Source organism: Pan paniscus, chromosome 2 (genome assembly GCF_029289425.2).
Source record: "Pan paniscus chromosome 2, NHGRI_mPanPan1-v2.0_pri, whole genome shotgun sequence".
Lineage (NCBI taxonomy): Eukaryota > Metazoa > Chordata > Mammalia > Primates > Hominidae > Pan > Pan paniscus.
In genome coordinates this window covers 8498433-8523540 of record NC_085926.1, presented here as the reverse complement: position 1 = coordinate 8523540, position 25108 = coordinate 8498433, and the positions used below count along the sequence as shown (strand labels likewise).

The following is a 25108-nucleotide window of genomic DNA, read 5'->3' as shown; positions in this document are numbered from 1 at the left end:
TGTTTATAAAACCTCATGTTCCTCCTTCATGAATTTTGTTCTCCATATACCATCTGTGTGATGATTGACTTTTCTTTAAACACATGTTTAAAAACATATTTCTTGAAAAACATTATCTCTAAAGTGTATAAAAATTAGATGGTAACCACAACAAATGCAATAAATATGAATCATTAAATTCTAGCTAGGTATGATTGCCTTTTAAAAGTTCTGAGCCTCGGAACTACTTGCCAATTGTTTAAAGTGAAGTTCAGCAAGTGTTTGGGATGATAAAGGCGTTTTAGCATCAGAAGGAGACTTCCTCCTTGATATAATCAGAAGAGTGAAAGAACTGAAATGAGAGAAAGATGCTGACTAACATGGTTCAATGTTGTCAGTGCATGCCTGTGTACCAACTAAATTCATCTTTAGACCAACAAGTCCACGACCCAAACTTCTGGAACACTGAAAACGTGTTAGATATAGAGTAGACATAGCACAGGTTGCGCATCCCTTTTCCAAAATGCTTAGGACCAGAAGTCTTTCAGATTTTGAATACTTTTCAGTTTTGGAATATTTGCATATATGTAATACGATATCTTGGGGACAAGATCCAAGCCTTCACCTGAAATTGTTATGTTTCATATACACATTATACACACAACTTGGGGGGTAATTTTATACAATATTTTAAATAATTTTGGTGCATAAAACAAAGTGTATGTACATGAGGTCAGGTGTGGAATTTTCCACTCATGGCTTCATGTCAGCGCTCAGGAAGTTTCAGATTTTAGGGCATTTCAGATTTTCATATAAGGGATCCTCCCACTGTACAGAAGGAAAAGGAAGAGCTATGGGTTGAATTGCCCACATTTCATTCACATTCACCATGACTAAGTATGTAACTATGGGACTTAATCCCTCTGGATCTTAGTTTACTCATCTGCAAAATGGGATGATTGTAAAATTCAGAAAAAAATGATGTAGCACAATGCCTGGCACCTGGCCTGTGCTTGCTAAGAGCAGTCACTATGCCTCGTGCTAGAGTAAGGCCTCTATTTTATCTTCACACATCAAAGGTACGACATGGTTGAAATTTCTGGTGTTTTGGTTCTGAGGAGTAGAGGATGACTAATAACACTAAGGATAAAACTTGGGGCCATTTTTCTTACTAGCAAACTAAAGAGGAGAATTAAAGTGAATAATTGGATCATTCGGATTTTAAAAATATCAACCAACAAAGCAATTTCTCCCTGCAAAACTTCGAATAGACCTATCCACTCCTTCAAGAGTGTTGTGGTCAACATGGTGTCAAGGGCTTGGCTAAAATTATAAAGCACTGAGAGGTGTTGATATTAAGCATTTTTTTTTTAAAGGAGTGCCAACTCTAAGTTTTCAGGATAAGAAGAAATATGATGAATTCAAGGCCTTCTCAGAATTTCTTGCACTTCAAAGAGCATGTACTTGGCAATGATTCCGCCACTTTCCTGAGTTTGGTCAACGTGGCTGAGGAAAGGCAAAAGTCTTAAAATCCACGCAGATGGAACTTTTCCACTGGCCCTATTTTGGTATAAATATTCATCAAGGACTAGAAACTTAAAGTAGATAGCTGTCTGAGCTATGAGAGGTTTGCACTAAATTTCAGCCAGTTTTCGGTCGTCCCTCCGGCTCTTGTCTCTCAGGAGGGCCAAGCCTCCTGAGATGCAGCTGCTGTTGTTCCGTGATCCAGGCCAACCACTTCCCCAGACCACAGAAATCACTAGAGTTTGTTCTCAAGAGATGTCCAGCCAGAAAGAGAGGGCCTCGAGGTTCAGATGAAGGTTCAAGTTAGTTGTTTGAAAAAGGGAAATGAATCAAGGCCTGGCTCGTCCACCATCCTAAAGCCCATCTTTTTGTAGAGAAGCTTGAAGAAGGAGAATAAAACTTGAAAGCATAAAAAAATTCAGGGTCTGGTTTGGTGCACTGGCTTCCCCAATTTCTCTCACTTTCATTTCCTTTTCATCTTAAGATTCCTCCTAAATGCTACCACGAAGTCTCCTCCCCACTCCCCCCACCCACTCCTACTTTGCCAGTTCTGATCTTGGTGCAGAATGGGAAGGGGCCATACTGAGGGGTGCTTAAATAGGTTAATGGTCTCCCCTCCTCTATTCCACAGCTGTTTTGTTTTTGTATCCTCCGCTCTTAGGGTCTCTTTCCTTCTTTCTAACCCCTCAGAATTCCTTGTCCCTGTCAGAAAGGAGAACAAAGCTGCTCTTACCTCTTTTGATGCCTTTCCGTCTCCTATTTCCCGATTCCATCCCACTCCCTTTTCTATCTATTATTATCACTGAGCCCATAACATGTGCCAGGGTTCCAGGGCACACCCAAAGGGGAAGAGGGAATGGTCTCTGTTCTCAAGGAGCATAACATGGAGAATTTCAGCATAAACAGGATATGATGGTACAGGAGTTAAGCAGGCAAGACAGCCACTGTAGATGCTTCAGGGCCATTCAGAAAAGTAAACGTGCATTCAGCAGGTGAGTAAGTCCACACTAGGAGTTCACAGGACAGAGAACTTAGTCAGAACTGATGGTTTTATGGAGGAGGGCACTGAGGAAGGAGTGGCATTTGGGACCGTGGAGGAGGAAACCCTCTCAGCACGCCCACAAGGAAGAAAAGTATGTTCAGGGAATGAGTGACAGGTCTGCCTGGGGCAGCAGAATGTTGTAGTGGAAGATGTGGCTGAAAAGGGACCCATCACAAAGAAACCTGGATGCCAGGCTAAATTCAATGGCAAGATTTGAAAGGGTCCTGGTGGCAGCTCCTGGAGACAAAGTTCTCCCTTAACGTGACACCTCCAGGGGGCTGCAGCAGGAACTCACTTTCCATGCTTTGGCCTCACATTAATCTGCTGCCTGGACACATATCACTTTCCAACTGTTTATCAAATACTGCCTCTATTATTATCTAACAGTACTTCAAAGGAAAACTTACATGCGGTAAAAATGCACCAATCTCCAGTATTCGCTCGATTACTTTATATGTATATCCCATGTGACCACCATCTAGATAAACACGTAGAATATTTTCAGTGGCCCAGAAAGTTCCCTCAGGCCACTTTCTATTCAATAAACACCTCTTCTTATAAAGGTGGTTGCTATTCTGATTTCTATCACTGTTGATTAGTTTTGCCTGTTTTTGAACATGGTAAAAATGAAATTACACGGTGGGTATTCTTTTGTGTCTGGTTTCTTTTTCTGTCTAACATGTTTAAAATTACCCATGTTGTTACATATATTAGATTTTTTGTTACTAAGTAATATTCTGTTGTATAAATATAAAATGATTGGTTTATCCATTCTCCTGTTGATGGAGATTTGAATTATTTCCAGTTTGGGGCTATAATGAATAACATGGCTCCAAATATTTTTGCCCAAAATTTTTTTGTGAACATCTGTGATCCTTTCTTTTGGACATACACCTAGAAGTGTAATTGTTGGAATACAAAGTGGATATATATTTAACTTTTTAGATACTACCAGACAGCTTTCCACGGTGGCTGTATCATTTTATATTCTCCCTGGCAATGTCTGTGAGTTCCAGTTGCTCCACATCCTCTCCAGCACTCTGTCCTGTTGGTACTTAATTTTAACATTCTGCTGGGTATGTGACACTGTCTCATTGTGCGTTTGTTTTTCTGTAATGAATAATGATGTTGAACATGTTTTCCTATACTTTCAGCTATTTAGATATCTTCTTTTGTGACATGCTTATTCAAGTCTTCACCTGTTTTTTAAAAATTGGATTTTTAAATTGATTTGTAGAAGTTATTTATATATTCTGAATACAACCTAGATCTATGTATGTATGTATGTATGTATCTATCTATCTATCTATCATCTATCTATATACACAAATATATATACACACACACACATAAATATTCAAAATGAAGGTCAAAGCATCTATTTCTTGGGTATCTTCCCACCGTCAGGGAGACTTGGTGTCAGCTCTTAGCTGAGTGAGATGGCCAGCAGACATCCCCCAGGGTTTGTCTGGGGATCAGTATGTATAAATACTGCAAATATTTTCTTTCTGTGGATTGCCTTTCACTTTCTTAGTGGTATCTTTTCATGAAAGCAAGTTCATTTTAATGGCCAGCCTTCATAGTTATTTATTGAGTACTGCCTCCAGAGGAAAAGACACAAGCATGCAAAATTTGATTACCCTGTTACTGTTTTAGCATTCCATATAGTAATAAGCGATGACAACTTCACAAATAATTTTTAAAAGTTTTGGATATTACCTCTATTTATCAATCGTTTCTTCTTTGCCTCCTTAGCCTTCTTTGATTTTGTATACATCCCTCTCTCCCTTTTTTCTTTGAAAGTCATGTTCTACATGTATGCATGTAGAACAGTGCTGATCTTTCTTGAGTGTTTATGACATGGGTTTGGAGTTCTTCTCTTGGTGCTTTAAAGCTGCCTGGCACCTCTTTCTTGCCATGATTTCCCACATTAAAAATCCTCTTGCAAGAAACAGGATAGCTGGTGGCACAGAAGGGCTTCCCCACCTGAGTGAGGACAGGAGAGGGAATTATCCTAGGCAGGTGGAGGAGCTGGCACAAGTAACAAGATGGATCCCCAGACAAACCCTGGGGGATGCGTGCTGGCCATCTCACTCAGCTAAGAACTGACACCAGGTCTCCCTGACGGTAGGAAGAAACCCAAAATATAGATGCTCTGACCTTCATCCTGACCAATATGTAGGACTTAGTAGGTTAACTGGGACTGGGACTTCAGAAAAAAATGGCCATTACCTCCTTGAATCTGCCAAGGAAATAAAGAAAACCAATAAGGAGAAGTTACATAGAGAGAAATTTTAGCTCAAAATAACAAAGAGCTTTCCAATAATTAGAGGAGTTAAAAAAATTAGACATCTTCAGGAGGTGTGAGTGTTCCTCAGCGGTATTCTGACAGCAACTGGCTGCCCAGCTCATCTTGTGTTTATGGGGAAGTGATTCTACACAACACAGTTTTTAAAAGTCTTTCTGAACTTGAAAGTCTATAGTACCTTGAATTCTAATCCTACCTCTCCCACTAACTAGCTCTGTGACCTCAAGCAAGTCATCTGGCTTTGCTGGGTCTGTTTCCTCATCTGTTAAAGAAGGCAGTTGACCTAGAGAATCCCTAAGCCTCTTCCTACCTCTTAAAATTAATTTTAATTGCTGAAATACACAGTACAAACATTATTCAAATAAATATAGGATGATTTCCCCTGTGATGGTCCCATTTCTGGGCTGGGCTCATGGAAATGTGCAAGGTGGGTGATGACAGCCATTTTAATTAGCTGGGAATCTCATTACAGGGTTATATCTTCCCCATGGGCTATTGAGTTCTGTTGGCTGTGTAGGAGGACAGATTAGAGGAAACAAAGCTTTTCCATCAAATCTTGCCCTTTCTTCATGTCCTTGTACCATCAAATCTTGCCCTTTCTTCATGTCCTTGTAAACACAGGGATGATCACCATAATGTTATTTTTCAGATAATTGCCAGGGAATCATCTGGGATTTTATTTTTCTCTGTTTAATGTACCATGTACAACTGACAAAAATCAAGGACAATCATCCTAGCAGCACTGAGATATCCAAGCCATATGTGTTTCATTTCAGTGCATCGCCTGCTCTAGAATACAGCAAGAAGGAACTCACATTTTCAGACGAAGTCAGATATTTGAAGTAAGAACTGTGTGAAAGAAATTGTTTTGATGCAAGATTCCAGCTCTTGTTAACCAAGTTCCCATATTTCAGAACGCTGGTTTGCTTCCTCACTTCCTAACATCAAAAAGTCTTACTTGAGATTTCTTTTCCTCTTGTTATTAAATGGCTTCAGAGTGAAGCTCAGGGTGCACACACATGCTGTGGTGTTCTGAACAGTGTTTTCATGTTCTGCTCACATGTGCCATGTGCTGGATCTCACTGACGTATATGTGCACACACGTGTGTGTTCCTTTCTTTCCATATATATTGCATATTTTTGGCTACCTTTTTTTCCTGCTGTCAAAACACAAACCTGTATCTTCCTGCAAAAATTCAAACTCAACTTGGGGGAGTTTGCTGGAACTCCATTGCAGGGCTTGGGAGAGCCTCAAGTCATCATCATGAGAAGTTTTCTATGTGCAGCCTGACAGGCCTTGCTATCCTGCCACCCCAATGGGTTTTGCTTGAGAAGAAGAGGAACAGGTTCTCAGATGAGAAGATAAAAGATGTGCATTTGTGGCTGGATGAATACAGTGGAATGTATTTCTCCACAGTCCAAGATGGGTGATATTCCCCAAGTTGGAAATCAAATAGGATGGAGAATATGGGTGTCAGATTCAGAAGGCATAAAACTGGACTATGGCCTGATCCTAACAGCTCATTCATCCTTGTCTTTCAACACTCAGCTCAAATGTCCCCTCTTTGGGAAGCCTTTCTTGACCTCCCCAGGTAAGATTAAGTATTTCCTCTTCTGATCTCTCTCAGTCCCACACATGTACCCCGATCAAGGTCTTTAGGCACTCCTATGATTCTTTGATGATTTGATTAGGCTATTCCTTTTCTGAGACCATCAGATTTTAAAATTCCTTTCCTTTTATTTCTTCATTTCCCACCTCAGTCCCTGGCATATAATATTTGTGTAATACAGGTTTAGACAAAATAAATTCTTAGAGTTGGCCAAATCAAAGGTGAGTTTAAAAAGTTTCAACAAAGTAATGTGTTTATTCTCTTTACCATTTCACCTTCATTAGCTCTTTTAATGGTGAGGATGCCTTGTGTTTAACACACATTCCTTATATGTCAAATAGTGTGCCAAGAACTTAGATGATTGTTGTGAGTACAATAACTTTTAGGCCCCTTTTATTGATGAAGAAACTAAGGCTCAGAACTAATATGACTTGTTCGAGGTAATAGGAAATGAGTGGCAGAGTTGGAATTTGAATTGAGTTTGTTTACTCCAAGAGCCTCAGACCTCAATCCACTACAGCTGTATGTGTGTGCATATATGCACACACATATATATGTTTACCTATGCATATATGTGTATATTTGTGTGTGTGTGGTGTGTAATGCTGCTAATGTCTCAGCTTGATGTGGAAAGAGTCTTTATATTTTTAGGTTCTTTGTCTATCTGACATGAGAATATCTCTTCTTTAAGGACAATGTCTTAAATGCATAAGATAAAAATACAAAGAAAACCAGTATTACTGAGATAGTATCAATATAAAAAAACAAATTTGTGACTTAGTAACAGATGTGCCTTTACTAAGTTAATGAATATGATCTAGCAGTGGGTGTAATTATGGCCATTTCAGAGCAGGGATGAGTATAAATTGTAGGATGAGGATCTATCTCAGCTGTAATGTGATATAAAAATACCTGCTTTCCATTGGTATCAAAGGCATAGGGGCTGCTAAACTTCTAGGGCGTTTGTCTTTATTCATAGTAGAAAGAAATGCTAAATTTCAGTTATAGGTTAGGGATAAAAAATGCAATACTTTTCCTAATTTAAGTTCCCTGACACCCTCAATTCTATCTACAGATCCTAGGTTAAAAGGCTGTCCTCTATTCACTAACAAGATTTCAAAACATGTCTCTCTTACACTTTCTCTAAAATAAGAAGCCCCCAGATGCTGACCTCTGCCCACATTAGTGTCAGATCCTCTTAACAAGGAGACTGGCTGGCCGAGCCAGGGTTGGGGTGGGGAGCACCTGTGTGCCGTGGTAGGAGGGGTGGCTCTCCTCCAGGATGAGGGCAGAGCTGGGATCTACTTTCCCTTCACCTCTCTCAGCCAGCAGATTGCACGGGTCAGTCACCTCGATGGTCAGCCTCATGAATCAGTACCTAGAAACGCCACTGAGTCATACAGCCCAAATAGATGCTCTCTTCTAAGGGCAGGTTTCTTATGAGGTCATTAGTCAGCCAAGAGCCCTTTCCCTATGCTCCTGCCCTTTGGTGTCCCTGACATCAGTACTATGAAAAATACAACCTAAACATTCAGCTGCCTCTGAAAACATATGCTGAGCAAAGACAACTGGTCTACCACCGTATCGCTGTAGGAAGGCTGAGGGACCACTGGCTGCTGGTGGGACCTAAGAGCTGCCAATAGTCCCCCTTGCCTCAGCCTCCTTTTCACTCAGTGCCACTGGTGGTTTCTTCCCAAAGGCCCTGTTTAAAATGTGACAACTGGGAGGACTACTACACTCATTCTACTGTTACACTGTAGGGATGACCAGAGTTGAGATGTGGCTCTGAAGGTGTGTGTCCTGGAAAATCTGAGGGTGGTTGGAAAAGGAAGGAGAGGTATGTGTGTGTGTTGGGGAGGGGAGAGGTCAAGGAACACAAAGACTCACAGAACACTGACATTATTTGAAAAATAAATTCTACCAGACTCAAGTTTACTTGGCAGGGATCAAAGCTTTCCTATTCATTGTCATGTATTCAGCACTTAGCACAGTGGCTGGCACATAACAGATGCTAAATAAATATTTGCTATATAAAGAAATGAGTGACTGTTGCCCTATCTTATAAGCAAGACATTGGAGGGAAAGACTGGTAATGGAGCAGGGCAGGGCTGCTATGGAAAGGGTAGCGACCAAACACCCAAGACGAATTGTGGCTATTCTCATGATTTTGCAATGTGATGTGGCCTGAGTATATTTATGGCTAGGTCCAAGTTTAACTACAAAGAGAAGGTCCTGCAGTCTGAGAGCTTAGAAGCCCCATGTGATGTAGGTAAACTGAATTTGGTCTTCCACATTCCAATACTTAATAACCTATGGGATTTTTGCATCATGCTGATGAGAGGGGGTATCCATAACAGCAGGAGGAAATGTTTATCAAGGGTATATTATGTATCCAGGCACTTTATGCACTTTACCTCATTAAACTATTGTTTAAATGTAGAACTACGGTGAGCTATCTTTCTCAAATGAGGAACCAGAGATCCAGAGAGGATCAGTAACTTGGCGAAGTTTGCAGACCTGACAAATTGAAGAGCTGCAGGTCACATCTAGATCTTTGTGCTTGCAAATGTTGTGTGTTTAACGGCTCCTTGAAGTGGCTTCTGGACCTTGTGGCCAAAGCTAAGTTCACAGCCAAAATGTCCACCTGAACTTCTGAGTTTCAGGGTATGAGGTTGACACAAAACTGGGATACTCTGGGGGTGGAAGTGACAGAATACAGCAGACACTCTTTTCTCCTTCATTCATAAAAGATGCTGTGAGTCAATGTATCTTGGTTGTGGCACCACTCATGTAAACATAAGTTTGTAAATTTCAGATATGCCATTTCTTACGTAAATTTCAGATATGCCATTTTTTTCTTTGTAAATTTCAGATATGCCATTTCTCCCCCTGTCCCATTTGTGACATGAAGGGGTTGAATGAGCAGATAACAAGATTCTGCTCAGCTCTTTTAGACAATGGCTCATTAGCCTTTGTCTCCAAAGATAAATTTTACAAAGGATTCAATATTTTTTAAACAGGAGGAGGAGACAAAATCTATACACAAAGCATGTGGATTTGAAACAGCCACCTTGAGTTGGACACTGGCACTCCTTTGTCCTTCAATAGAGTTACTTGCCAAATGGAGCCTTTGTTTCTTCTCCCTTAGCAATTATATTTCCTTTTAAAGCATGTCCCGGTGGGGGCCCAGGCCATGTTTGGCTTGGTCGTGATTTATATATTATTGGGTAGGCCATGGGTCAGGCTGACCAGACATGTAGAAATGCACATGTCAAGGCCAACCTTATCCCCAGGGCAGAGTTTCCTGAAAGCTCTGGGACAAGGTCTCTAGAATTATTTTTAGAGTATTAGGATAACATGTATTATTCTTTAAAAGGTCTCTCTACTAGTCTTTTGCCGGGAGATGTCCATTAGCCTTCTGGAAAACCAGGAGAAATCAAGAAAGTCTTTATTCTATACCCGAGAAATGGCTCTGATTTGGTGTAGGTGACAGTATACTCCTGGTGGTGACCAAGAGATATCAAAGAGATACAGATGTCTAGCAACATTTTGCAAATGCTGGGAAGCTTCTGAACCAGACTATCACAGTATACTCCTGGTGGTGACCAAGAGATATCAAAGAGATACAGATGCCTAGCAACATTTTGCAAATGCTGGGAAGCTTCTGAACCAGACTATCAATGAGTTCAGTGGGCTGGAAGAAATTGATCTGCGTATGAAAGTCACAGTAATAATCATAGTCCCTCCTCACCAGATTTTTGCTTTCTATGAATGCCTTCTGTTTCTTGTAGAGTGAAAAGAACTGAAGTTTTGGAGTCAGAGAGGCCTGAGTTTGAGTTCTTAATCTGTCATTATGTGACCTTAGACAAGTCATTTCAAACTGTTAGTCTTAACTTACTCATGTGTAAAAAAGGACACCAATATTTTTGCATGGTAGTCCTTGAAGCTAAAGAGCTAACACACAAGAAAATGTCAATCATCTCCGGACCCTTAGAGATGTCTTTCCTTCCTCTCTTTTACCTAGCCCCAAACTTGCCTGTCCTAACAGAGAACAAGTCTGTTGGGAGGCAAGAATCCAAATAGATAATAAAAGTAAGAACAGACTCCTTTCTCTTTTCTGAGAAAAAAAATGTAAAAGGGTTTGCTTCTCATACAGAAGAGCAGATATGAGACAAAGAGTTGATTTGGGAGTTGCACAAAGCACTATAATTGATTTGTCTCTTCTGTTTTTGTGAAAACACAATTTCTGCATCAAATATACAGGGTTAGATACTAAATTTGTGTTTCAGCCACTAAAGGAGCCTTGGTGAACATAGGAGACTCAACTTCATATGTAACTCTTTCTATAAAAGTTTTATAGAGAGCATTTTCTAGAGCTTTTGCAGATCTATGCTATTGCTATATGTAAACGTCCAACGATGGTTTGGGACACACCAATTGTTCCATGTGGATTTAAGGAAATGTTGTGATCTTGAAGGAGTCCTGCAAAAGTGGCTGGTGGCCCTGCACCTGGTGAGACAGTAGCAGCTGCTGGCCAAATCCTCTTCCTGTTATCAAATGGTAGGGGATATGAGGATATTTCTAAACGAAGGCTCTTCAAGAGCAACAGCTGTCTCTTCGTTTTGGATGTCCTGAAAAGCTGCTCCACAATTCCGCTTTCAGTGGAACAAAGTTTTAAGCCTATTTTGTCATAATCATTTGTTATTTGGGAGATGGTCTGGTGTAAAGGAAAAGTCAGTGGGCTGGAGGCAGAAGGAACCCTGGTTCTCATCCAAATTCTGCCACTTCCTAGGAAAGGTGACCTGTCCAAAGTCACCCAGTGAGTAAACGCCTGCAGTTATTATAATGACTCACGCCCCTGCCAGAAATCTGTTCTTAAAATAAAGATTTAAATGGTGTTGGATGAATGGTTGGGAGATAAGAGCTCTCAAGGTCTGTTACTTATCATGGCAAATCTCCACTTTATGAGACACAAACTATTTTGAATGTGCAAGCTAAAAAGAAAGGACGATTTGCCTTCCTAAAGTCAAATTGAATACTTCTCCTGGAGCTCTGTCAGCTCTAGTGAGTTGCGAGAGGAACTATTCCCTTACTTCTCTACTCTTTACCTTTTCCTCTTGGGAAGTGGCCTGCGTAAGGGCGGAAGGAAAGACACACACAAAAGCCTGTGTGCAGCCCCTCCTTCCTGGTCCCCAGCCTTTGCTGAATTCAGCCTATTCTTTTTTCATCCTTGTCACCTTTGGTCAGTTAGCATGAAGAGAGGATCAAACCAAGCATCCTCAGAGGGGAATGCCGAAGTCATTTTTCCACTTTCCAACTCGTAGGAGTGTTGGTAAGCTCTGAGCAAATTCCTAGCCTTGGAGCTGAGATGCTTAGATTAAAGCCTGAAGATAATCTGATGAAGCTCTTTCCTGCCTCCCGCTACCACAGTGGCGGATACATTGGTGAAAGTCAACTGTCAGCCCCCAACTCCACATAGTCAGACATACCTGCAGGTTAGGACAAAAATCTGCAATTCACAAAGTAATGGTTTCAGCATCTGTTTTTAGAAAGCCTTTAAAAGGGATTTGGATAATTTCTGTTTTTAAAAAATAAGGCTCTATTATGGCAAAAAAGTTGCTTACACACCTATGGGCATGTCTCCAATGTCTTGGCTATTAAAGTCTTTAAGTGACAGTTTAATATGTTTTTAAGATTGAGAGAGCCAACGACAATTCACGAGGAGCTGTGTTTACATTGGATCAGCTCACCCGGGTGATGTGCCAGTACTTTGGCACACTGCAGGAAGTGGAGGTGAAAGCAGGAAGGGCTGAGTACAGAGGGAAGGCCTAGCCTGAAGGACAGGAAAGCCAAGAGGGATGTGATGTAGAGAAGCATGGAGAGAGACATCCAGGTGGACCTGGCAATGGACTTAGAAGTACCATCATTTAATGCCCCTTGGGCATTGTGTTGAGGGGTGAGAATTTCTAATTGGATCCCTCTGGAGCCAGCCCACTGGTGACTGCACAGTCAACTATGAACAGGCTCCTAGCTCTCTTTCTTCTAATCCCTTCTAAATTCCTACAGATGGCTCCTTGACAGTCAAGGGGTCTGTATTCTTGCAGAGCCTAACAGGCTTCAGTACATTTTCTCTGCAACTTCTGATAAGGAGCTTGATCCCTCTGGGCCTCAGTTTCCTTATCTAAAAAGTAAGGCGCTCCAAGTCCCCTTCGAGGCCTAACATTATGTAACTCCAAAGTGAAATGCTCAATAACTGGCAATCCATGTTCAGAAGGAAAGACTGTTCCATGTAAGCAGATTTTGCATCCGTTGGGTGAGAATGAAGGCAACAGCATTTGGTCATTGTCTTAGCTTGTCAAAGCTGAGCAATGGCTTAGGTTCAGCTGAATGAAAGTTAGGTGCTCTTCAGATGGGGCAGTTATAAATAAAAGTGTCCTCATTCGCCAAAAAATTCCTTTCGGCATCCATGCACCCACTGAAATGTACCGCCACCACCAAGGACTGCCATGGCTAACTGTGAGCGCTCATATGCTAAGCCTTTTATGTACATCATCTCACTTAATTATCACAGCCATCTTGGGAGGTAGATGCTGTTACTGTTTCTTCAACTTTCAAATGAGGTGAGGATACAGACTCAAAGTTAATTAGCTTGCCCAAGAGCGCACAGCTAGTAAGTGGGGGAGCTGGGACTTAAACCAGATCTGAAGCCAAAGCCTGCACTAATAACTTGCATCCTTAATAAACAAGAACAAATCCATAGTCGAGATTGGTTTCACCCAGAAAAATGGCATTTGGCCTTCAAGGCCCTTTGTTACCAAGAAATGTTGGCGATTTCACCATTCTCAGGGAACTGTCTGTGCTAGGAAACCTTCTCTTTCCTAGTAGAAAAAAAAAGATGGTTCAAGAGCAGCCGGTGGAAGCATTTTACTTAGAAAGAAAGAGAGAAGTTAGGGAACTTGTAAGCTCTGCCACGATGTATGTATGTGGCCCCTAGTGAGTCTCTTTCCCCAGCCTATCTGGGGTTGGTTAGATGACCTTTAAGTCTACTCCAGTTTTTAGATTTTATGTTCTCTGCTGAAGATCTTTTAATGACTTTCCAGTTGGTGGGGATTCCCGCCCCAGCCCCCTCGGGGGTAGGGAAGCGGAAACAGCCTGTATGCCATTTTAAACCATTTCTCATTTTGTAAATAGGCCCCTTGCAGCTCTAAGAGTCTATGAAATTGTTTCAAAATGTCCAAGTGCGATTATGCATCCTGAAGCCAAATGTTATAAACCTCCCCCCCATACTGTTGCAGATTTAAAAAATAAATATGCAGTAAAAGCTTTTCAGCGTGTTGCTGATATCACGTAGTACTTAATCACTTCTGTGACGTTCAGTTCAGCAAGGGGAGCTTCTCGGCTCTCCTCCCTCCCCTCCACATTTTGAGTTGAAGGCATTGGTTAACCTACAAAATGGTGATCTTCCTCCTGATTGTCGCAGTCCCAAGAGATAAAAAAAATCTGCCCTTTCATCTCTACCCACCACATTCTTTCTCTAAGCCTGTAATTGGATCTAAATGGAAAACAAACCCTTTGCAGGCCAAGGAAGTTGGCACTAGGGGGTGACAAGAAGGCGAACATTTTCCACCTCTAATCAGGATAATCACACTCCCCTATGCAAAGGAAAATAAAAACAAGGCTTCCTCCAAGTGGCAACACAGGACTGTGGTGAGGAGGAGGAGTCTCCATATACCTCATCTCACCTCATACAGTAACTATCAACCAGCTTATATTAAAAATACTCAGAATCATTTCACTGTCCAGAGGACAATGGAACTCTGCCACCTTTAGCCGTGAACTATTCTGTGTCTGAACTTGGGGAGGCAGTTCAGACACACAAATATCAATGCTACAAGTTAAAAAATAATGCATAAAATGAAGCCTATGCAAACAGTGTGGTCTTAGCTGGACAGATATTCTCATGACTCACTCACAGGTTTTTGAGTCCTGCTTTGTGGCATGGTGTGCTATGTTCAAACAGGGATGAACAAGGCAGGTTTGCCCTCAAGGAGTACAGAAAAATGTATAGAGAAATAAGAGCATTGCATGCATAACTCACTACTAGGTAGCAATTAATAGGTATCTTCTGAGAGTCTAAAATGTTATGGTAATTTCTGTAGGAGGGGAAATGACTTGATTCTGCAAATAGCTTGGCAAATGCAGTGAGGCATGATACATTCCAGACAAATGCCCAGATTCAATGTGACTTGGTACCCACATTTAGAAGGATCCACTGGACTCTGTGACAGGGTCTGGGCAGGTTGTCTGTAGAAGAGCACAGCTACAAATTAGATAGTGCATGCTGTGCCTCTGAGTGGCTGTTTGTGTCTTTAGTTTGATTCTCACGTCTTTTGTTTTTCCCCCTCTCATTCTACCCTGCAGGTTAATGGCAGATGTTTAAAGAAGACTTTGCCCTGCAAGACTAAACCCTGTGAAATCAGAGTTTAACAATGACTGCTTTGGGAAATTAACTCACAGTGTCAATAACCCTGCTACCACTGCCATGAGGCAGGTTAGGCCTATCCTCCCCACATCAGAGACAAGGAAACTGAGGCTCAGAAAAGTGACCTGGTGAATAACGTGCAGTTAAAAAGTGACAGGGACTGAGTCTGGATGCCTAGGGCTTGCCTTACAGTCAGCTGCCTGTTAGAACCAACGCTCTGTGACCCCGGGCCTCAGTTTCCCGATCTGTAAAGCCTAGGTTGTCTCTCTGTTCCCTTCCCGTTCACATGTTCTCTAAGTCTCCAGCCTGTGCCTTCTCCCAGCTGCATTCAGGTAGGCAACAAGTAGTATTGGAGCTATAGGCACAGCCGCAGGCTCCTGTGCAGGAGTTTACCCGTGACCTTCTGGGCTCCGGGCCAGCCCTTCTTGTAAGGGAAACGTGCAGACCCTGGGGACAGAAATCAGTTCCCTTATGCTGGAACTGCTGCCACTGCCAACATCACCAACTAAAGAAACTGTGTGTGTGTGTGTGTGTGTGTGTGTGTATTGGGGGAAACACACAAAACACTGGGATAATAGCACAAGGGAGACTGTGAGTAAATATTACATGCTCTCAACCCTTACTTCAGCCACCTGAGGACAGGGAGTGAGGAAGCTAGGGGTTTTTCCTTTACAGACCATAAGATTTCATATATATATAAAATATATTATATATATTTTATATATATATTTTATATACATTTTATATATATTGTATATATATATAAAACCTTAATTAAATTTTAACTAGCATCACCAAAGACATAAGACCCTTCGCAAATATTTCACACAACATTGGGTTTGGGGTGTGTGTGCCTGTTAGCTCAAACATGTATTCCCAACTATTTGTTTTCCATGCAGTTTTGGAATTTAAAGAGTTCCCTTCTCATTACCTTTTGGGAAGTTTCCGCGAACAGATGGGAAGGGGAAACAAGAAAAAGTAAGAATCTGGGTAAATACAAACAGCTTTCCACTCACCTTTTTAACTCCCGGGTTGAGGTCCTTAGCCACCTTTGCCATCCTCTTCTGGGGTGGTGGAACAGCGCCTGGCTTCTCAGGCAGAGGCGCGAGGGCGCGCAGCCGGGACAGCGGCGGCTGAATGGCCAAGTTCGCGGGCCTGGGAGGGAGCTCTGTGCGCAGCCAGGCGCAGCTGGGCCGCTTTAATTGGAGAGCGGGACTCCCTCTAAAACCTCGCCAGCCACTCCGCGCCGGCGCTCGCGCGAGGCCAGCCAATCCCAGCGCGAGGCTGTCCCCCTCCCTCAGGGAGGTCTCTGCACTGTGGCAGCGAGCGGAGCAGAGCGCCGGCTGCCCTGACGTCAGCATGGCCGCGGCCCCTGACTACCCAGCTCGCTTCTATCCCTCGAGCGGCAGGAATCCGTCCCCACGCCCTTTTCCTTTAAAGGGCAACGGGCCGAAGGTGGGGCGGGCGGCGCGGCTCCCGCGATCCATTCAGGTCAAAAGGGAGAGTGATCAAACAGGAGAGCCGAGGTATTTTTAGTGAGCTGGATCCAGAAATAAATGCTGAGCTGTGCTCCCCTTCCCACCCTTTCTGCCTGGTCGTAGGGGGCGCGGGGAGGGCTGAGGGAGGAGGGGTTTTGCAGGAGCTGGCTAACTTTTCCCAAACCTGGGCGAGTTCTCCAATATCCAGAGAGGAGAAAAGATTCCAGCGAGTTATGATTTTTTTAAACTTAACGTTTGTAAAGTATTAAACTGCTTTCTTATAACTTGCTTTAACATAAATCCTTCCTATTCCATGAGCAAGAAATCACTGTCCTGATCTTAGAGATGCTCCTATGGACATACTGTCTTGTTGTATGCTCATATTATCTCAGATATTATTATTATGATGACTGTAAGACGATAGATGAGGAAATAATCAGAATAACTGGTCCACAGCTGAATTATTGAGCAAGGCTTTAACCTGAGAGACTGAGAGTAATAGAGAGAAAGTTCATGGGGGCGTGGTGGGGGGGGGGAGGGGGGCGGCGGGCACAGGATTGTAAACTATAAACTAGGAAGTTAGTAATTTTTAGATAAATGGGGTCATGCAGGCCTGGACAAACAAGATTCCATCTGAGTTCACAAATCCATGGAATGTGGAGTCCTTGCAACACATAACATAACTACTCTTACAAGACAGAATTGGCCAGGTTCCTCTCTCTATGCCACGTTGTTTGCCTATAAAGCCACATCTCTCTGCTGAGCCGGTTCCACAGACTTGGATTCCCAGAGGCATTTCCCCCCTGCCCTGACTGAGGATTAAACACAAGCCCTTTTTATCCTGGAGAGAATACTGCTGTCTCTGTTGTGAGGTGTTCGGCCTGTAACCCGTCGTCTTTGCAGTGCCCCCTGCCAGAAAAACCAGGGTCCTGTGGGCTAAAATAAAACTCGGTTGCACAGAGACGAAGAGTGGTCCCGAAGTACACCACTCGGGAGGGATTTGGGGAGAAGGGGAGGCTGCAGTTCCCATTGTGGGGCTGTCTCTTGCTGGAGGCTTTTTCCTCGTGAAAGCCTCCTCCAGTTTAGTTCTTATCATCATCTCCAGTCGTCCCAAATCTCGGCCAGGGATCCTGAATTGTGACTTTTTGTTACATATTCCTGGAAAGGGCTTTTTGTGGCTTATCTTTTCCAAGATGAGGGATGACCTATTTCTTTTCTCACAGATTTCTGCTATAATTGATTTTTGCCTTGTTTGCTCCCGGCTATGTCCTCAAACACCTAGCATGTGGTATAGGCACAGTACACATTTGGCAAATGAATAGAGGTTGGGTTCTGGCTTTTATTTGTTTTATTGATACATAATGATTGTACATGCGGTATTTTGATATATGCTTACAATGTGTAATGATCAAATCAGGGTGTTTAGGATTTCCATCACCTTGAACATTTATAATTTCTTTGTACTGGGAACATGTCAAATCACTTTTAGCTTTTCTTTTTTTTTTTTCTTTTTTTTTTTTGAGACAGAGTCTCGCACAGTTGCCCAGGCTGGAATGCAGTGGCGCGATCTTGGCTCACTGTGACCTCTGCCTCCCAGGTTCAAGTGAGTCTCCCACCTCGGCTTCCCAAGAAGCTGGGACTACAGGCATGAGCCACCATACCTGGCTCATTTTTGTATTTTTAGTAGAGACAGAGTTTCACCATATTGGCCAGGCTGGTCTTGAACTCCTGACCTCAAGTGATCCTCCTACCTTGGCATCCCAAAGTGCTGGAATTACAGGAGTGAGCCACCGCACCTAGCCTCTTTTAGCTATTTTGAAGTATACAATTCATTGTTGTTAACTATAGTCACCCTACTGTGCTGTTGAATACTAGACTTTTTCTTGCTATCAGACAGTGTTTGTTCCCATTAACCAACCTCTCTTCATCCCCTCACACCCCAGCCCACCATTTCCCAACCTCTGGTAACCTTCTTCTACTCTCTACCTCCATGCAGTAAGCAGGCAAAGTAAGAATAGGGAGAGATGGTGCAATGGCACACCTGGCCTGGTTTGTCCAAACTTCCAAGGTGGGCTGCATGTTAAACCAGTATGTAAATAAACAGTGGCCAACAGAAGCCTGGCCTGGGAGAGGAGGTTTCCACGTGAATAGTCCTTTCAGTAGCAAATCCTAGGAACAATAGTGCTAAATCAGGATGTCATGCCAGAAGCCTTTATATTTTAGAGCTGTGGGAACAGAAGCCAGGAATATAACAAAGGCAAGCTTTATCCCTTTCAAACGAGGCAAAAGCCTGCCCAGTGAAGTCATTTCCCACTCCCTTCCCAGCCACCCTCCTTGCCCCATCTTGAAAAATCATTGTTCCATGAAATAATACTAATTTTATTAAGTTAACACTATTTATTAATAGCTCCAACCACAAGAGTCTCTCCCCCTCCTTATTTTTACCCTTGGCTCCAGGTACAATTAAGGAGGCAGATATTGCAGCTGTTTCTCAGAATTTCTCAGAACGCGAGTGTCAGGAGCTGCTGCATGGGGTGGCTCATTCCCTCCTTTCTGGAAAAAGACCTGCTGTAGGCAGAGAGGGGATCCCTGCTATCTGCTAGAAGTTGCTGTCTCCTCAGCTGAGGATTCTGACTTTGACACTTTAAACCTTACACTTGACCCTCTTGTTCCAGGGGACCTATATTCAGAGACTTAACCGGACACCTGGACAGACCATGACAACTTGGGACTTTTCAGGAGAATGAGGGAAATATAGTTATTGCACCTGAGCCTCACTCCAGCTCTGAGGTCCTCTTCACTTCTCTTTGGAAGAAAATTGGATATCTTTTCCTAGTTGAAAGAGTAGAGATCTGATTTCTCCAAGGATCATCGCTTTTTGACACGGGATTATTAGAAGCATTCATTCATCTATCAAGGAGTTTTGGGATACTTGCCATAAGCCAAGCCCTCTGATAGGTGCTGGAAACATCAAGGTAAATAAAAGAGTTCTTCTCCTTGGAGAACATATTGGTCTAGTAACTACTTCTGGGGCTCCCTGGTTGACAGAGCCCTAATCTTACTTGAACTCCAAGACAACTAGTCTCAGAGAAAACAGAAATCCCAAACAGTCCCAGGGCTGTGTCAAAGGTCATACAGCTGGCAAGTGGCAGAGCTGAAATTTAAATTCAGAGTTTTTAACTTCAGATTGCACCCTTTCACCTATACTGCACTGCTTCCATAATGATTGCAGATGGTTGATTATAAGCAAAACAGGAAGCACTTGGATTAAGATGCTGCTGTTGTTGTTGTCGTCATTATCACTGGGCTTGTCCTAACTGGGATTTTTGACTCTGAGTCTCGTATTCTTTTTACCATTCATGAACAAATTAATTAAAGAAACAAATATTGAATTGGGAAATACTATGGATTAGGCCCTGAGCTGAGGATGCAACAGTGAATAAGACAGGAAATGTCCCTCCCGTCATATAGCTTCTATTCTAATGTGTGTAGGGGAGACAGGCATTAAACAAGTGGATAGATATTTAGATAAGGTAATTAAGGATGGCAATGAGTGCCTAGGAGGAAATAAATGGAGAAATTCATTGGACACAGTCATTTTAGATTAGGGGGTCCAGGAAGGTCTGGCTGAGCAGGTGGTGTGTGAACTAAGCCCCAGTGAAGGAGAATGAGTCAGCTGTGAGTACAGTCCCCATGGAGAGAACATTCCAGGAGGATGGGGTCATGAGAGCAGAGACCCTGAGATGAGTGCGAGTGTGGTGTGTCTGAGGGATCATGAGGTCAGTGTAGTGGGTCAGGGAGAATGGTATGAGGAGCCTCAGGTGAGGCATGCAGGAGCTGGCTCATGTGGGCCCCATAAACCATGCTAAGGAGTTTATGTTCTCTCCTGGAAATGGCAGGAGGTTAGACATCAGTGCTTTCCCACTGGAACACAATGCAGGCCATGTATGTAATCTGACAATTTCTAATAGTCGTATTTAAAAAAAATCAAAAAGAAAAAGGTGAAATAGCTATTATATATTTTATTAAACTCAATATAACTAAAATGTCATTCCCACCTGTGATTAATATAAAAATTATTGCGATGGTTTACACTCTTTTTTATGTGTGTGCTTCATTTTGAAATCTGGTGTGTGTTTTACCGTTACAGCACATCTCTCTTCAGATTAGCCATGTCACAAATACTCAATAGGCACATCTGGCTGGTGGCTACCATCTAGCTACCATCAACCACATCTGGCTGGTGGCTACCATATTGAGCAGAGCAGTTATAGAGAGTCTTAAGCAGGGGAATGACAATGTCTGATTTACTGTGTTACTCACAGCAAGGACACCAAAAGTACTAATGGAAAGCTATCAGTAACTCGCAACGTCTCACTCTCAGGTGGAAAAGCTGAGCAGTTAGAAGCTGGTAATTGATTGGTGCAGTGTGGTCTACTATGTGTTCTAAACACTGCATTGGGAGGCACAAGTGATTTTCTCAGAGTCACAAAGCTAGAAAGGGGCAGAACTAGAAAGACCTTGAACCCAGTTCTTTTGGTTTCATGCCAACACCTTCATAAATCCCCAATAATCATGGCTCACAATGATGTTTTCACTGTTACAATGTAGCAAGCAGGGCCCAAGTTATTTCAATGTGAAAACATGAATAATATGTTGTTTGTATCATTAAATAGTACACTAGTTAAATTAAATTATAACCAAATCCTATTTGGTTATTATTTTTTTTTTACATATTGTATTCATTAAAAACAACGAACACTTAAGCATCGGTAGACAGAAATGGTCCATGGAACACAGTATATCTGAATTAACAATATAAATATACATGAACCTTCTACCTTAATTTGTATCAACTTGGACCAACATTTGTACCATATATATGTGAATTACTCACAACTTAAGTTTTTTGGTTTCTTTCCTGTCATTTTCATGGTAACCTTCACTTTAGAATAACTATCTAATTTTTTCCAGGTTTTTGAATGACCTCTTAGAACCAGAAAGGTTTTTGCCTATAAGGCTAAAACATCTGGATCAAAACAGAACATGACTGTTTGACCCAAGCAGTGTCTTGCCATGCAGTCTTTGACAAGGGCAGTGGAAAACACAAGGAAAATGTGTTTCTATGTTACAAAATAACAATAGATCAGGACTCTGGAGCCCCGCATTTTGATCCTGGTTCTGCTAAAAATGTGGCTGACCATCATCTTGCAATTCAAATTTGTCATGATTTACTGGGGGTGAGTGATAAACTTGCCCTGCATATCAGTCACACATCCCACCTGATGGTGCAATGGGGCCGTTCCCTTCTTTGACAGATTAATAAGGGAGTGGAAGGCACAAATGCCTTAGTCCTAGAAAATCTGCATGTTTAGCTCCATCGCAGGGGCAAGCTGGGTGATTTGAACAAGATACTTTGGAGTCTCTGGGAGATGGGGATAACGATCTTAATTTCCCCTGTCTTACACAGTGTATCCACTTGTTTGTCTCTATCTGTAATAGGCAGAATTCTAAGATGACCTCTAAAGATCTGGGCCCTTGTATCATTCCCTGTCCATTAGTATGGGTGGTACCTTTAACTTGTTCTGAACCAATACAATACAGCCAAGGTGTCGGGATATCACTCCCAGAATACCATTGTGTCTTATGCCAAAGGTGAAAGGATTTTTCAGATGTGATTAAGATCCCCAATAAGGTAATCAAAAGGGACCTTTTCCCAAGGGAGCCTGACCTAGATGGGTGAGCCCTTTAAAAGACAGTATAGAAGTGAGAGACAGGAGTCATATTTCCTTCTGTCCTGCTGACCTTGAAGAAGTAGCCACCATGAGTTCTACATCTGCAAGGAAATGAATCTGCCAACAACCACGTGAGCTTGGAAGAGGACCTGAGGCTCAGAGGAGACCTCATACCCAGCTGACACCTGGCTCAGACCCTATGAGCCCCTGAGCAGAGGACCTAGCTAAGCCAGGTCTGAACTCCCAACCCATGGAAACCACGAGAGAGGAAGAGTATTGTTTTAAGCTGTGAAATTAGTGGTACTGTTACACAGTATAGAAAACCAATGCACTATCTTCCCCATCACTCCTGGTTCTGTTTTAAAGATTTAATTCTCTCGGGGTAAAAAAGCTCGGTACCTATTTTTAAATGAAAGACTTCATTTAATTGATTCTTGATTCTTATACTTTCCTGGGGCACTAAGTACCATAAACTGAGTATCTCCTTTTTAAAGCAGCATTTTCTGTTATTCTAGCATCTAGGAGATGACACTAGCTATGGTTCTGGAGGATTTAACCATATTATACATTTAATTTAACTAGTGTACTATTTAATGACACATTCAGCCTATCCATCTTCTCAGGGGGTGTGTGCCTGTGGTCAAGCCTCTATCATTTTTGTTTCAGGCAGCAGAATTGGAGAAGCCCCCGTTCTGGGTAGCTGGAAGGAAGCGAACACATGCCTTTTATTTCCAATGTGCCATTAGTGCTTTATAAGTTTAATCCTTAAAACAACCCCAGGGGCAAGTGTGTTATTCCTACTTGCAGATGAGAAACTGAAGCTCCGCTAGGTTAAGTAAGCTGTTCCAGGCCTCATTGCTAGTTGGGATCCAAACTCACACTGGGATTGCTCAGAAGACCCCTAGTTTCAGGGTGAGGACATAGCCTGGACAAGGATGGAGAGACTGGACTCCCAGCCTTTGGGAACTATTCTGGATGTTTTCCATGTGCCCCTCAGATTCACTCTCTTCCCTCCTCCTCCAGCTCTGTGCCCAGGAAGTTCATCCTTGGACTCCACGCATGAACGACTTTGCTGTCTTCCCATTGGATTCAGCCAGTCCGCGGTCCTGGTAGGAAATCAGGGGTGGGTGTATTTATTCTCCCACTGCCTCCCTGTTGGGCTGGGCAGGGTTTTGGAGGGGGTGGCATCTCCCCTACCTAAAGCCACAGCTCCCATTGGTCTGGTGACTGCTCTCTCCCTTGGCCTCTTCCAGCCTAGGGGTGGTCCCTGCTTTCCGCTATTGTGGGAACCAGTGGGGAGTCCTTGAATCATGCTTTCTCCTTTATAAATAACCCCTTCAGCTACCCCTTTGAGTATTTCCAGCCAGAACACTAACCCACGCTGACACAACCGTGAGTTTGAGAGATGATCCTAGGGCAGCCTTAGCCGGCTTGCTCAGATATAAACTGCCCGGTATGTTTCTTTTATATTATCTTTGTCTATTAGTATGTGGATTAATTAAAAGAATTGGAGGCTTGGAAATGAATTAGAATAGGAAAACCAATTAGAGGTGTTGGGAAGACAAGATAAAAATTTAGCAGCCTTCTAGACTGGTCTGTTGGCTGCTCTTGAGTCATGAGGAGACTGACTGCTGAGTTCTTCCTCAGCCACTGACAGTGACTTTAGGCACTGAGTCCCTTGTGCCAGGGTTTCCTCATCTTTAAAAATGCGGCCTCTTCAAGTATGGGAACTGCCTTATTAAAGAAATACAAAGAACACAAGCGATGCCAACAGTCACCACCATCAGTATTTTCATGGGGTCATGGAAAATAGCACCAGGGCCTATCACTGGGCCACGAGGCGACAGGTGGGCAAACACTTCTCGTGAGTGGTTTCCTTCACTTTCTGTTTTGTACTTTTCCCTCAGCTAATCTAATCCTGGGCCATCAGACTTCTTATGCTCAGGAATGCCTATACATAAAAATGACTTGTAAGTTGGAGATGCAAGAAAAATATTGTTATTAAAATAATTATCAATAAAAATTGCCCCTAAAAAATAGGGCTTGCTGTGAGGAGTGGATTTGGGGCTGCCTGCAAAAGTATGGTTTGAGCCCTGATGGCCCTTCCATGGGGAAAGGATTCCTGGACCAGGGGTACCAGTTGCATTAATCTCCTCTTGATTCTTTGGGGATTCGTTGTAAGTGGAGATAGTAGGGAACCTAGAGCAATTTGCTGAGCGGGACCCTCTTACTGAGCCGAATCTCTGTAATTTGCTGACTTTTGTAGAGTTTGCAGCAGGATATAGCAAAGTCCTTGTCATTATCTACGTGTCCCTCAGGGAATGAGCTGTCACTATGACTCACTGAGAAAGTGTGTTGAACAGGATTAGGGAGCAATACTGCAGTTCCAAGTTCTTAGTCTAAGAATCACTTTGATTCTTGGGGGAAAGGGAGAGTAGTGGCAGGGGTGAAGTAGCTTGGAGGGGACTGGCTTGTGGATTTACATTGGCCTGTCAAAGAGGGAACTGTCAGCTTCAAGGGACACGCTCAGGATAATTGGTACCAGGTGCTGTTTCTGAGCTACCACCAACATGATGTTGCCAGGCTCTATCCACACAAAATTTCACTGAATCCTCCTGACACTCTCCTGAGTCAGGCGATCTTATCTCCATTTTACAGAAGAGCAAACTGAGCCCTGGGGAAGTTAAGTAGTTTTTGCAAGGTCACATAGCTGGTTGCAGAGCCTGAAATTGAACTCACATGGGTCAGACTTCAAAGTTAACACTGAGAAAAAGTAAAAACCATAGCTAAAATACCAGTGACCACTTCTTGGGTGTCTACCATGTGCCAAGCTGTGCTATGCTACAGGATCTGTGATAGAGATAAAAACCACTTCCTCTCCTCCCTACCCATCACTTAACACCTGTGGGCTAATTGTAGGTGACCCTCAATAACCTAATTATGTAGCCTA

The 25108-nt window shown here is 42.7% G+C and overlaps 1 protein-coding gene and 1 long non-coding RNA gene across 6 annotated transcripts in view; one reads left to right on the top strand and one right to left on the bottom strand.

The window, feature by feature from the left end:
* The window catches only part of LMCD1 (LIM and cysteine rich domains 1), a 66650-nt gene extending 50344 nt beyond the window's left edge, over window positions 1-16306 (bottom strand). For 2 of the 3 annotated variants that reach the window (XM_003814217.6, XM_063602093.1), the window contains exon 1: window positions 15962-16306. In XM_003814217.6, coding sequence (XP_003814265.3) covers window positions 15962-16306 — 345 coding nt within the window. The remainder of the gene's footprint in view (window positions 1-15961) is intronic. The other variant, XM_057301994.2, reaches the window with a different exon arrangement.
* A 25-nt stretch (window positions 16307-16331) lies between these two features.
* Window positions 16332-25108, top strand: part of LOC112439296 (uncharacterized) — a 549643-nt gene continuing 540866 nt past the window's right edge. For 2 of the 3 annotated variants that reach the window (XR_010111391.1, XR_004670438.3), the window contains exons 1-3: window positions 16332-16471; window positions 19099-19398; window positions 23182-23267. This is a non-coding gene — a long non-coding RNA (uncharacterized LOC112439296). Of the gene's footprint in view, window positions 16472-19098; window positions 19399-23181; window positions 23282-25108 lie in introns of all 3 variants that reach the window. The other variant, XR_010111390.1, reaches the window with a different exon arrangement.